Below are 14,890 nucleotides of genomic sequence, written 5' to 3' on the forward strand. Positions count from 1 at the left end.
GTGGGTGGAGGAGTGGCCTCTGAGGGGGCTGGGAAAGGGTGGGTGCGGGAATCCAAGGGAATCTGCATGCTTTTGAATTCCCTTCAGCTTGGAAGCAAAGCAAGGGGAAAGACTGCCACAAAACCACTCTCAAATAACCCAAGTAAACCGCAAATGGAAAGTGAACTGAGTGCTGAAGGTAGAAAAAACAATGCAGAACGACGGGGAGAAATGACAGACATGCACGGTGAAAGCAATGGGAATGCAGAATGACAAAGAAAACCTGACTAACTTGCATGGAGAAAATGAGACAAAACACTAATGCATAATAGGCCATTGTTTTACAGACAATTCAGGCCATCCGGTTGCAGTTCTGTTTTTTCTGTGCGGCTATACCATTTTTCAGACTTGGTCTGTGAACATCTTTTTGTCTTTACTTAAAATGCAACTGTAGAACCATTATGCAGTGAGTTAAAGCCATGTAACAAGTCACAAGCTGTAGCATCAGTTTAAGTCTATACAGCACAATGGCTTTTACACAAACTATCAAGCAAACTACCAAAATATTAAGAGTCAAAACTCTGCTGAGGGTTCTTAGTTACTCGTCTTCCTTTCAAGTGATTTGGAGCAATATGTATAAAAGAGTAGTGGTTAGGCTTTCTATGAAGTAAAACTTAGAAACCTAGTGTGGAAGGATGGGGGACTAACTCTAGAAGAGAGTTGTTGATTCAGGTGGGTAGCTGTGTTGGTCTGAAGCAGCAAAACAAAGTCTGAGTCCAGTGACACCTTTAAGACCAACAAAGTTTTATTCAAGGTATACGTTTTCAGGTGCATGCACATGAGAACTTTGTTCTAGAAGAGGGTTGGTTTTGTTTTGTAAAATAGCACCACTGGAGATAGCTGTAAAAAAAAGAAGAAGAGCAAAAGGTCTAAGATCATAGAGTGGAAAAAGTTATTTTGAGCTTGACTTTTAGGAAGAGGGAGGTAGCAGCAGGCAAGGAATGTGAGTGTGAGGCCGACAGTGGGGAGAGAAGAGGAAAACGATTCAAATGGGATGGGACATACAAGTCAACATTACTAGGATCTCATTGTTGTATGTGAATAAGGAGTTAACAGGTTTAGAATGGAGAAACAGCACAAATACTCCTCTAATTCTGCTTCCTGGTGACTGCAGAAAAGACATTCTTCAGCATAACGGCAACGCAAAACAACCTTTATCCTTGATAGTCCCCTATAAGAAACTTCAGTTCTGTGTGTTCCATGCTGGTGTTGCACTGGATGTTTAAGATGTCTGGTTCCTGTATACAAGTGATAGTCAATGAGACTTTGCTATTACCAAACTCACAGTATTCATGATACCCTCAAAAACTTTGACTGAAACACCTGAGGAAGAGGTTCTGCCTTGAAATAGGAAGACTACCAGACTTTTGTTGTGTGCTTGATATATTTATACATCAGTGTATAAAACCTCTATGTTGTTCTTGTATGTGTTTTGAACAGTTAGACACACACAGACACAAAGACACAAAGACACATATATAATATGTTCCTACATGAATTTGTGTCATGTTACATTTTAGCATATATAATTTTGGCCTAAATATATTTGTGCAGTGGTGCATGTTAATATTTGTGGTTCTATGGCAGTGCTGGATGTGCCTTTGGGACAGGATAAAAATTGGCAGCGGGTTTGATTGTTATTTTGCAAGCCAGCTATATGGTACAATTAACTTGCTACTGGGGGATGGGCTTCGGCTGGCAAAAACAGCTGTTACATCACAGAAAGACGGCGCCTGCGTCTCCGTGGTCTGGCCATGATAACACTGCACAGTGAGTGCTGCTATCCCTGTGGAACAATGCAGGCTTTGAGTGAAATGCGGGGGTCTTTGCTCTGTGTTGGGGGCACAAATGCCTGCAGTGCTTCTGGGGCTGGTGATGTGGCCAGGGGCGTAGGAGGGTGCTAAGGTCTCATCCTGTAAACACAAGACAGGCTGTTCTCCATCTGCACATTGGCCTGTTTCACAGATTATGCTTGGTGGAGATGGAAATAAATGGACTCTGTCCTGACCAACTTCCCAGGGATTTAGGACCCGGCTACAAAAGGATGTGCAGTGCTGCCTCTACTGATCTGTAATGTTCCAGAGGTGTTGTAATGTAATACTCAGTTTCTCAAACGAGTGTATGCCTGTCTGTTGGTCCACTTAGGAGTCTTGATCCTGGTTGTGTGGTGGGCTAGTTGTGGCAAATGGTAGGGAAGCTCATTATTTCTGTATACAGTTGTAGGGGCTTTATTGCAATGTGCTATGGCCTGATATTATGTTCTTATTCCAGTGTGGGGTGTGTGGGGGGCAATGGAAGCTGAGTGATAGGGTCTCTCCAAGTGATTGCCAGAAGTGAGATGCATCCTGGTCTTCTGTTTTACAGATAATCTTACAAATAGTCCTTTGCAGGGGGTTGGACTAGATGACCCTGGAGGTCCCTTCCCACTCTATGAGTCTGTGATTCTATAATTCACCCATGCTGGCTGTGGGCACGCCAGCACCTCTGTCAGGCAGAAGCGCCTGAGATCCTCCCCCTCCCCCTTTCCTTCGCCCGACTTGGAGGCGAAGGGAAGGGAGAAGGGGGAAAGAATGGATCCCAGGTGCTTCTGCCTGTCAGAGGGGCTGGTGCACACTTCCGGTGATGTCAGGGTGTGTGGCATATGCTAATAAATTATGCTAATGAGCTCCTGCAGCTCTTTTTCTATGAAATGACCCCTGCCGGCATTCATGCCTATGGTGGGGCTAATTGTGCCTGTGATCGCAGCCTGAGAGAGGTTCATAGGTGGCTTGCCATCGCCTGGCTCTGCATAGCAGCCCTGGTATTGCTTGTTGGTCTCCCATACGAGTACTAACTGGGGCTGACCCTGCTTAGCTTCTGAGATCTGGCAAGATTGGGCTAGCTTGGGCCATCCAGGTCAGGGCTTTATGAATTTAGCTGCCAGGATTTCTTTCTCAGTCATGGCAGTGAGGTGGGGGGGGGGGTTCAATCCTTTTTCTCTCTTGCCATTTTCTTCCCGATAAAAGCCCCTCTCCTTTATTTTTTTACCCTCAGTGCAGAAAAATTACAGGTTCTTGTATGCCTTTAGGGTGTTCCTCTATGTGCAAAGCCCTGCTTTGTATGCTTTACCTGATCCATATCACTGTATAATGCATACACTGTTTGATTAAAATAATGACTTAGTGCTGAACTTTCCAATCCTTCCATCTGGACTCAATTAATTTTGGGCTTGGCCTGAGGAAAATATGTTTACAGCATGTCCATCAAGCGAGTGACTTCTTAATCAGGAATGTAATTTCATTACAGAGTCAGTGGTAGCCATTTTGAAAAGTCAAACAATGCACCATTTTCTATGGATCACGTACAACTATAAGTAGAACTGCCCTAGTTGTTGCTAGAGAAGAATGATACCATTTGTAGGGCTTTTCAAAAGATCTGAATTTCTGGTATCTGCATATTGAATAAAAGATTGGTCACATCTGATATTTGATTTAAAACGGCTAGTCTGTGATCTCTCTCACCATCGGCAATGTTCAAAAGTGAGACACTGAAAACTAACAGCCAGCTCAACAGTTGATTGAGCAGAAAACAGTCCCACCAAGTTCAGAAGGGCTTACTTCCAGGTAAGCATGCATAGGATTGCAGTCTAAGCCCACACCTTTCTTCATTCCCCATGTCTTTCTATAAAAACATAAAATATGCATTGGCTAGAATGCTAATTCTGCTTTTAAAAGGGCCTGCTGCTACTTCTTGTCCTTCATGAATAATATTTACATCAGCTGGTGGAGAAGGAGCTCAGTGCCCAGGGCAGGCAGAGGAAGCAGCCCTGAGGCACTAGCCTTGTTCACGTGTTACAGTCAACACGCAATCATCCTGTATGTTTACACAGACATCTTTTGGTAAAAAACAGCCAACGTGCATTCACTTTGCAACTGAACCCTGGATAAATGTGAGGTTAGCAATACATGTTCAGAAGTACATGCATTGTGTGGCAAGTAGTGCCGTTTTAATGAAATGGGACTAATATGCTCCTGAGCAGTGTGCCTCACCAACAGACTGGCAGCCGCGTCTGGGCCAATTGCAATTTCGAAACACTATTCAAAGGCAGTCTGACAGGGAGCAAGTTACAGTAGTCTAGATGTGGCCAGACACCCCCCTCCCATTTAAAGAGGGGTACAGCTAGCAAATTTACCCAAGTCGGTTAAAGACATTTGGCCATAACCACCACCACCCATGATAAGAAGTGGAATCAAAAATACCCCCAGACTGTGTACAGAAGTCATCCAAGAAAGGTACAACATTCCCTGCCCCAGGTCGGTTTTATTTCTGACCATGTGAGTACCAGCATTATCACTAATGCTTTAGATTAAAACTTCACAGGCATGGAATAAAAAGGAACCAGGTAGGAGATTGTTGGCTGGCTCCTCCATTTTCATGTTGCCTTGTATCTGACTTCATAATTTTTGCATAGCTGAACATTCACTGCTTCTTAGAAGGTGGTCTGGGACTTTCCAAAGCCCAGTTATGCATGTTTCCCCCCCCCCCAAGATGTCATTCATCACTGGGGGTGGGGGTATGCAGGCTAAGTTATGTCCATGAAGTTTTAAAAAGCATCACTTTGACATCTTGTTATGCCGACTCTAGAGGTTGCCAAGGGTTGGGAAATTTTTTTAATCCGCATTTTGAAAATATTTGTAGGTGGGGCAAATTAGCACACCCGCTGCTCCCATCCCCCCATCTCTGGTCGTCTGCCTGACATTAGATTTGAACCAGGGACGTCCCAGTTCCCTCAGGATATTCTTGACACCGGCAGTATGAGAGTCAGCATTTTGTGTTCATATTTTTTTTTCAAACTTAAATCCCACCATTCCTGTCGTTCACCCACCTGAATCTCACAGGGGCCCAAAAGGGTCAGCAGCAAAACTGTCCCTTTTTGACATGTTCTTACAATTGGCCCCCAAAATGGGGGGGAACCCACAGAACCGTGCTGCTGGGCCCACTTTTTTTCACGTTCTAAATGGTCTTGGAAGGAGCTGCTGTGCCTTGACCGCAACAGTCAGGGGGAAGGTTGGTGAAGGCCATCATTAGGGGAGCAAGAGAATTTCTGTATGCAATATACAAAGGGAAACAAAATGTCCTCCCCTGCTATGAGAATTTTAAAGCTGTGACTGAAAGCTGGGGGGAGTGAAAGAGAATGGAGGGGGGCAGAATATTTCTCACCCACTTCCCTTGGAGACATCCTTGGCACATTGGCGCTCTTTCTCTCCTCCTAACCTCTGAACTTTTCCTAGATTGACCCCAGTCACCGCTTATTTGTTAGCTCGTGCGCTAAGCGAACAGGAGGTCTGGTTTGGGTTACAGTTTCCAGAGCAAAGTTAGAGCCAGAGCGTGAGTGAATTTGTTTTTTTGTCCTCAAGAAATCATGCCGCAAGCCAGGTTTACTCCAACTGGAATAAATTTGTTTTTGCGTAAACAAAGGAAATTGGTTTTCTGGCGAGAGAGAAAGGCAGGACTGACTCTGACGTGGATTGAACTGGGCTGAGAGTCAGGACTGCATAGACGGAGTGCGCTGAAAAGCCACTTCAGCCTGGACCCCGTTCCTAACTCTGTAACACAGCACGCGCTCTGTGCCACAAAGCACCATGGGTAAGCCAAAGTCAAGTCGGGTGAGACTTGGAGAGCCACTCCCATGACTTGGAGGGCCTCTCCCTCCTCCAGGCTTGGCATTAGCGGCTCCCTCTCGCGAACTGGCAGAGGAAGCCTTGACCTGAATTTAGAGGGTAAATTCTTCATGCCAATGAAAGGCAGCAGTGTTGATTTTTAAAATGGTGCTTATGGGGCCCAGCAAAAGGGGAACATGAATCCTCCCCTTTTTTGTGCCTTTCATCCCTTCACCCCTCCCTACAGGACTCACTTTAGCATCTGAGCTTAGCTGAGGAGAAAAACATCTACGGTGGACAGTAGCATTGCCAATTCTGGGTTGGGAGAGATTTCGGGGGTGGAGCCTGGGGTGGGTGGAGTTTGTGGAGAGAAGGGAGCTCAGCAGGCTTGTGATGCCATTAAGGGTGCCAGCCTCCAGGAGGGACCTGGGGATCCCCCGGAATTACAGCTCATCTCCAGACTACAGAGATCAGTTCCCCTGAAGAAAATGGCTGCTTTGGAGGATGGACTCTATGGCCTTGTGCCCCACTGAGGTCTCTGTCATCCCCAGGCTTCATCTCACAAATCTCCAGGAGTTTCCTAACATAGATCTGGCAACACTAGCCCCCCCCCCCAATTCCCTACTGGTGGCCAGGGGGGACCTAGCAACCATAGATGCTACATGGTCTACCTCCCGAAGCTGCCATTTTCTCAAGGGGAACTGATATTTGTGATCTGGTGACCAGGTGTAATACCAAGACAAATCCATGCCCCTCCTGGAAGTTAGCAAGCCTGGTGGACAGGCAAGATTGTAGCCACCCCCTGCGCCACCTGGAGCATTGGTTTGCCCCACCTAGAAACAGGGTAGTGAGAAAGACTGGCTGCAACCTTGAGCCTCGATGATTCCACCTGGTAACTGGGAGAAGGGAATTCACCGCTGGAGCTGGATCCAGACACAAAGGAGGGGCTGCTTCCTTCTTGCCCTCACCACCCCCCCCCGCCCCCAGCCATATTCAGAGTGGAGCCAGAGGGAGTGCATTCCCCAGCTGGAGCGCTAGTTTGCTTCACCTGCAAGTGTGGCAGCCCCACCTCATGGAGAAGACTGGTGACAGCCCAGGGGACAAACTGTAAGCTCCAGGTATTTCCCAGCCCAAAGCTGGCAGCCCTAAGAAGGACCCTTTCATGGTTAAAATCCCAGACTTGCCGTTCTGAACAGAATCAATTCCTTCATGGGCAAGAAGAGCAAATTAGCATTGCTTGCAATCTCCTGATTCATATCTCACCTCCACCATGAATTCAGTGAGAGAACCTCTAGGAACATATCAGAACTGGCTTATGCTGGATCAGACCATCGGCCTGAGATAAGGTGGAGCCTCAATCCCCCATGTACAATGAGGGGTCACTGACGTTAGAAGCATTTGTTATCTGCTGTAGCAGCAGGTTCTAGTGTAACAAAAAAAACCCACTGCCGTTATTGGAACAACAGGAACCTGCCACATCTGCATCCTCACCCTGTAGCGAATCTTGCCCACCACTGGGGGCTCCGTCCAGGCTATTATACACACACAGCTTCCTGCAGAGAATCCAAGCAGTCAAGCCTTTAAGCCTGACTTCGAATTCTGTGCCTGCCGTACATGCCATTCTTTTTTCTCTGGCATACTTATTCTGCAGCTACAATCTAAAAAAGCATTTTTTCTTAATTGGGGTGGGAACATCACTTGTGACGTGGGGGGGCTTGTGTCCAAAGGTTTTTGTTTTTAATTTATGCAGCTGCCCTATCACAGCTGCTCAGTAGTGTCAAGTAAGCACCTTCCATTTAAATCCTCCTGGTTCAGTTCCTTGAATGAAGGGGAACACAAAGGAACTAACACAGGCAAAGATTTTTTTTAAAGAAAGTCCTGTAATTGACCAAACTATTTTTGAAACTGAGTAGAGCAGCTGCGAAGCGCCCTTTTCTTATTGCCAAGCTCTAGTGGATTCTCTGTTGTGTTGTTGGCCCCTGTGAAAAATGGGAAAGAGCCACACACCCCTCTGCCACCCCCCTCTTCCATTGTCACGCAAGCACCATTTTGAATGTTTAAAAATTACTTTCCTCCTAGTTTTAATTTTTGTATAAGCAGAACGAGGCTAGATATGAAATGTTAATTTAAATACACCCTATGCAAGAGAGTGCGCAGTGAAGCCTCCCTGCAGCAACCAGAAAGCAAACTGAGTGATGAAAATGGGGAAATCGATGCAGAATGAAAAAGAAAATCTGATGGAGATGCACGGCAAAAGTGAGGGGACACACCCGTGCATAATGGGCCTCAAAAGCAGCAGCAGTAAATGGACTGGTGCTGGGAGCTCCGGGCAGCATAGAATAATTAGTCCCAAAGCAGGCCCCTTAGAGATAGTTGGGGCTACAGGCAGGACACAGGATTTTTTAGAAAAAGGAGACGTTTGCTGTGTATTGTATTAAATGTATTGGCTTTTCAACTATTATTCTTTCTTTCTTTCTTTCTTTCTTTCTTTCTTTCTTTCTTTCTTTCTTTTCCACAGTACTTAGAAGCATTTGACCAATAATGTGTTATGGGGGGGAAAGACTGGGTATGCAGTCATGTGTGGATACAGTTTCATTATATATTTAATTTGCACATGCAGAAAAGTTTGAGTAGGATGCTCCCCCAATAATGTTCCTTCATCTGGCGTCCATAACCTTCTAGGTAACCTCTGGTGCCCCCCATGTATGGCCTGTCCCCTCTTTCTGTTCCGCTAACAGGGGCCAGACCAGAAGGTAGAATAGACGCTTTGATTGCCCCAGCATTCAGGTATCGCTTGGCCGTGCAAGGGTTAATGAATGAACAGGCCAGTCTGTGAGAAAAGAAAAGCCAGTTTGTTCCAGTTCATACTATCTTCTCATTTTTCCATTTCCTACCTTGCCCTGGAGGCACTTCCTGCCTGTTCAGGGTGGGTTAAGGTTTCAGCTAGCAAAATTCCCAAAAAATAGCAGGGCAACAGCACTAGCAGAGTGTTTTCTATTTCCTTTGTCTGTTCAGCCAATGTAACCTTCCCACCTGGCAGAGTCTAGCTCTTCTGGCCAGGAACAAAAGGGAAACAAGGCCTCCAGGGCAAGGTGGTGGTAGAAAGTATTGTCAAGTGTCAAGTCACAGTCCACTTACGGAGACCTCATAGGGAAGAGATGAACAGAGTTGGTTTGCCATGACTGCCTCTGCATAGCAACCCTGGAATTCTTTGGTGATCTCCAATCTAAATACTAACCAGGGCCAACCCTACTTACTTTCTGAGGTCTGATGACATCAAGCTAGCCTGGGCCATTAGCTCATGGCCCTCAGGGCAAGGTAGGGACTGGAAAAAAGAGAATGTGTGGGGCAGATTGCCAGCTTCTCCAGTACTTCTCCCTCATGCTGAGCCATGGAGATGTAGGAATCTACAAACTATTGGAAGCGAAGGACTTCGTGCTGTCTCTTAAGCCTCAGACTTCAGAGGGGATCTATAAGAGACTCAGAGAGACAGAAAGGCCAAGACACTGATCTATCCTTCCTTTACTCTCTGTGTAGATTGCTATTCTCAGGCAATCTTCCTTCCTTCCACACCTTCTCTCCACACTGTGTTTCTCTTCTCCATCTTGGCACCATGAGGGCAGGACGTGATTCCGGCATCTCTATCCATCCTAGTTAGTTAGACTAAATTAGAATCCTATTCCTATCCTGCCTAGAATGGAGTTCCTTACAATAAAGGACTCATTTTAGTTTGCAAAGTTAAAGAGGCTCCGTGTGTAACTCTGTCTCTCGCTGGCACACACTAACCAGGTGTGCTCTGCTGCGTTATGTGCCTTGAGCACTCTGCTACCCAGATAATCCTTCACAAACTGGGCTCAACTTTTCCTTAGGGAACAAAAGTGCTTTCTCCCTAGATTGTTGGGACTAGTGTTCCCAGTCTTTAGGTGGGGCTTGCAGGTCTCCTGGAATTACAACTGTTCTCCAGACCATGGAGATCAGTTCCCCTGGAGAAAATGGCAGCTTCAGAGGGCAGACTCCATAGATTCTAAGTGAAATCCCTCCCCAGATTCCCCCCTCCACAGGCACCACCAATGTTCCCTCTAAGTCCTGTGAGCAAAAATTCTACTTTGTGAGCTACTGGCATTAAAGTTGTGAGCAAGCGATTGGGCTACTGCATAAATCAGTTTGCTCTGGAGCCATCCTTCCTGAGACAAGACAAAAATGTGTGAGCTGGAGGCTAAAAAACTGTGAGCTAGCTCACACTAACTCAGCTTAGAGGGAACACTGGGCACCACCCCTAAATATCCAGGACTCTCCCAGGCTAGAGATGGCAGCCCTAAATCTGTTCTAGGCCTAGAAACACCAGACTTTTCCCTTATGCACCACAATTTCACACTGACTGGAATGCATCTTTAGGCATATAATACAAAGGAACAACCAGGCCTGATCACAGCACTGAAGTCCTTCCTGGAAGAGACAAGAAACCTCTAGATCAGGCTTTAAAACTCAGAAGCAGTCATGTGCATGGCACATGACTGGTAAGGGGTGTGTGTGTGCCCAAGGCTGATGTGCTGTCGATACCACACCGTGTGCATAGCCTATGAGGCCCAGGGCCAGGGGTCTTGTTGTAGAAAAAGAGCTGCCGGAGCTCATTAGCATAACTCATTAGCATAACTTATTTGCATAGGCCACGCCCCCTGACATCACCGGAAGTGACAGAAGGCCACACCCCCTGACATCACCGGAAGGGTGTCAGAAGGCCCGGCTACTTACCCTCCTGCTTCATCCTCATTCCCAAACGGAATGAGGATCGAAGCAGAGGGCGGGGTAAAGAAGGGGGCGGGGCTTCACCACATGACCGCCCCGCCCCCTAGAGGTTCTCTTCCGGAGCTCCGTACCTGAGAGCCCCCCCCCCACTAGAGCCCTGGTCATGCCGGCCACATGACCACGGAAACATCTTCGGACAGCGCTGGCTCTTCGGCTTGGAAACGGAGATGAGCACCGCAACCCTAGAGACTGGAAAAACCTTCAGAGGTTCTTCTTCCATGTCATCTGGCGTTCAGAGGATATTTCCTCTAAACATGGAGGTTCTGTTTAGCTGTGTAGCTAATAGCCATTGATAAACTTATCCTCCTCCATAACAAAGAGTGTGTGTGTGTTTTACACTAGAACCTGCTGCAACTCAAACTTTTTTCTGCTGCTTCAGACCAACATGGCTACCCACCTGATTCTATCCTTCTTCCATAAAAGGGTGCTATATATTTCCAAGCCATTTAAGGTACTGGCTACCATTATGTCTTGTGGCAGTGAATTCTAAATAGTAATTATACACTTTTTTTTCTGCCCTGGAAGCAACTCCTGTCAACACATTTTATTTGGTGACCACAAATGCCAACGTTATGAGGTGAAACATGTCTCTCTATCCACCTTCTCCACAACAAGCACCAGTTGTACAAACCTCTGACCTACCCCCAGTCAGTGTTCCCTCTAAGCTGAGTTAGTGTGAGCCAGCTCACAGTTTTTTAGCCCCTGGCTCACACATATTTGTCTTGGCTCAGGAAGGTGTCTCCAGAGCAAACTAATTTATGCAGTAGCCAAATTGCTTGCTCACAACTTTAATGCCCGCAGCTCACAAAGAAGAACTTTTGCTCACAAGACTCCACAGCTTAGAGGGAACAATGCCCCCAGTTGTCTTTTCCCCCTAAATTTGAAAGCCCCAGATATTTTAACCTTTCCTTGCAGGGAAGGTGCTTCAGCCACCATCTGGGGCTGTCTCCACACAGTGGATTTCCTGCACGTTGGCTCACAAATGGGCGCAGGGTCTTTGGAAGCACCTCTGCTCTTCTTGTGACCCTCAGTGATTTCTCAGGGTATGTGCCAATCCTTCTGGAACTATCCGAATCAAACCAGTCCACAGTATGGATGGAAAGATCTAGATTTCCCAAACCTCCTTGCCTATATCCAGGGCATTTCCCTTCCTGATCCCGTCATGCCTACCATTTCCCTTCCCACAGGGGCTTTTTGCCAGCTTTTACTAATAATTAGTACTAGGTATATTGCTATAGGAGCTGTGGTGGGTCAAGTGGTTAAAATGCTGAGCTGCAGGCTGGAAGGTCGGTAGTTCAGCAGTTTGAGACCCGAGTGCTGCATGACAGAGTGAGCTCCCAACTCTGGTTCCAGCTCCTGCCAACCTAGCAGTTTGAAAGCAAGAAATTGCAAGTAGATAAATAGGCACTGCTTCGGTGGGAAGGTTCCGTGCGCATTTAGTCATGCCGGCCACATGACCACGGAAACATCTTTGGACAGTGCTGGCTCTTCGGCTTGGAAATGGAGATGACCACCACAACCCTAGAGTCGGATTCGACTGGCTTTCGAGCAAGGGAAACCTTTACCTTTATCTATATTGCTATAACATTTTAATGACGCAGCACGGCGGAGCCTGAAGGACGTTAGCCGAGCTGCGTCGGGAGCAGCTGCGCGTCAAAAAGAACACCAGCTGAAGCCTGCCGAGGATGCGATCGGCCCGTCGGCCCATCCGAAGCGCTGGAAGTAACATCAGAAGCTGCCCGGAGAGAAAAAAGCAACAGCAACAGAACGCATGCCGCTGGGTGCTGGTAGGTAGCCCCCTCCCAAAAATGAATTGTGGCCCTAGATTAGGTATAATTGGTATATATATATATCTTCTGTAAACTGCTCTGAGACCCTCCGGGGTCAAGGGCGGTATAGGAATCGAAACTATAAATAAATAAATAAATGATATACCTACTATGATTGTTTTAAAAGTTAGCAAAAAGCTCTCTAGAAGCATGTGGAAGGGGAACAGGAGGAATGAGGAGGATGAAAGAATGGGGAATCACCCAGGATGGGTGCTTTGTTCCTACTGCAAATGTTTCTGCCTTTGCAGCAACAATGCTTCTACACAATGGGGAATCAATCACATGTGTGTGGAAGCTCCCTGGATACCATCTTCTGTACTTTTCCCAGTTCTGTAAGAATTATTCTGCCACGTATGGGACTGGCAGTTGCATAGGAGTGCGTTTCCAGGCCACTTTTCTTTTTCACAATTTCTGGAATAACTCATTCATATATCCACAATACACAACGGCATTGAGGGCTGCTGGGGCTCCAGCCTGCTTGGAAGGTAAAGTAAAGGTAAAGGTTCCCTTGCTCGAAAGCCAGTCGAATCCGACTCATCTCCGTTTCAAAGCTGAAGAGCCAGCGCTGTCTGAAGACGTTTCCGTGGTCATGTGGCCGGCATGACTAAACGCCAAGGCGCACGGAACGCTGTTACCTTCCCACCGAAGTGGTACCTATTTATCTACTTGCAATTTCTTGCTTTCTAACTGCTAGGTTGGCAGGAGCTGGAACTAGAGACGGGAGCTCACTCCGTCATGCGGCAACTCGGGTCTCGAACTGCTGAACTACTGACCTTCCACAGCCTGCAGTTCAGCATCTTAACCACTTGAGCTACTTCCTAATACTAAATTATAAAAACATGGGATTGACCTGTTTTCTTCAAGGCAAAGACTCTGAATATGGTTCGACACATTCTTATCTCCCACCAGACTGAAAATATACATATTGAATACTGAAGATACAAACCATCGTGTCCAAGAGAGATTTTGTTGCAAGCGTGCATCCGAAACCCTATAGGCAAAAGGCTGCTAACGGGAGGGGTGTGCTGGATTGAGAAGATGGCAGGCATAACCCCTCTTCTCTATACTTAATTGCTCCTTCCTAGAAGATCATTATACCATCATGGCATGCACATGTGTGTAATGTGTAGTTTGGCCCAAGAAGCCCAGAACGTTAAAACCTAGAGTCCCAAAATGGGCTCAAAGATTTCATGTTCCAGTCAGCATATGGCATCCATGTGTCATTCACACATTATATTTCTTTTGTGTCCAACTCATCTCTTCTCTGCTGCCAATACCTCCCCTCTCCGGCACATCGAGTATGACGGCAGCATCAAATCTTTCCCATCAGAGAGATTGACAAGGGAGAAGCTATTGAATAACGCGCCTCCCCTCTCGCACTAGGGCGGGTAGCAAAGAAACAGAGAGAGACAGACAGACAGACTGCAAGGAAGCTGAACAAAGTGCTTACCAGCCACGTCCCCAGGCCAAGCTGAGGCATCCGCTTCCCAGAGGGGAGGGTAAGGCAAGTGGTGGAAGCCATCTGGACTCTTCAGGAAAAATTTGGTATGTCTCTGCTTCAGCCCTTCACCATTCCAATAGCTGAGTATTTATGCATTTTCAAGCACATCAGAAGTCTTGCCCACAAGTTAAGGGACACCCCCATGCTGCCAAATCATTGGCTGCATTATCAGCCAATAGGAAGGCTAGAGAGGGAAACTTTTTATATAAGATCCAGACAAAGAAGTCCCACCCTTGAATCAACATGAAGAAATCCAAAACCCCTTCTGCCAGCATCTAATCAGAGTACTCCTCTAGGCTGTTTGGCAGGTGACAGTGATGGGTGACAAACCAGATTTGGGCCCCTTGCAAAATTCCCTGGGAGCCTAAAACATGTGTGAGCACAAAGGGGCCTCTCTTGCAAAACCAGGTTTAAATTGTTTTAGAAAAAGGATTCACAGAAACAGGAAAGCAAGCTAAACCACAGTACAAAAAACAAACAAAGGTTTGAGAGGTCAGAGGTGGAGGAGCAGGGAAGTGTGAGGGGGGGCATTAAGCATGTTCAGAATCAATGCACTTTAGTGAACAAAGGGGTTTTTTTTGGGGGGGAGGGACTGTTTTGGCAGTCTCTGGAAGCCTAACATTAAAATGGCAGCTGAGCCACATGGACCTCCTGCGAACTGTCAAACTTAACAATCACTTGGGATCGATCCATTTGGAGAAAGAGTTCAATCTGCACAGGACAGGCTTTAAAAAACTGCCAAAATCATTACCAGTGTGCAAGATCAAATTAGAGAATCACAAAAAGAAAATCACATGAATTTGGAAGGAAGGGCAGGAAATTAGCATTATTATGCAGCTGCACTAGGGCATCGGTGAAAATACTCCCCCCACACACACTTTTCAATTTAGTGGGACAAGACTAAAAAAGCTCTCCAGAGCTTCTGCCAGAGGACTCCTCTCCCATACAAATTGCAGTCCTGTGCAAAGCGTGGTGGAGTTGCAGCTGACTTTGCACAGGTGTGCATGTGCACACGCATACACATTGCCAATGATCACAGCTTGTAATGCCAGTGACACTGGATTCTACCATGCATC

The 14,890-nt window shown here is 46.6% G+C and overlaps 1 protein-coding gene across 1 annotated transcript in view; it reads right to left on the minus strand.

Annotated features, from left to right (window-relative positions):
• LOC107118744 (1,5-anhydro-D-fructose reductase-like) overlaps positions 1-13,885 on the minus strand; it is a 32,466-nt gene extending 18,581 nt beyond the window's left edge. The window contains exon 1 of the mRNA XM_015421098.1: positions 13,764-13,885. Coding sequence (XP_015276584.1) covers positions 13,764-13,835 — 72 coding nt within the window. The 5' untranslated portion in view covers positions 13,836-13,885. The remainder of the gene's footprint in view (positions 1-13,763) is intronic.
• Positions 13,886-14,890: the final 1,005 nt, after the last annotated feature.

Source organism: Gekko japonicus, unplaced genomic scaffold, assembly GCF_001447785.1.
Source record: "Gekko japonicus isolate JY-2015 unplaced genomic scaffold, Gekko_japonicus_V1.1 scaffold13, whole genome shotgun sequence".
Taxonomy (NCBI): domain Eukaryota; kingdom Metazoa; phylum Chordata; class Lepidosauria; order Squamata; family Gekkonidae; genus Gekko; species Gekko japonicus.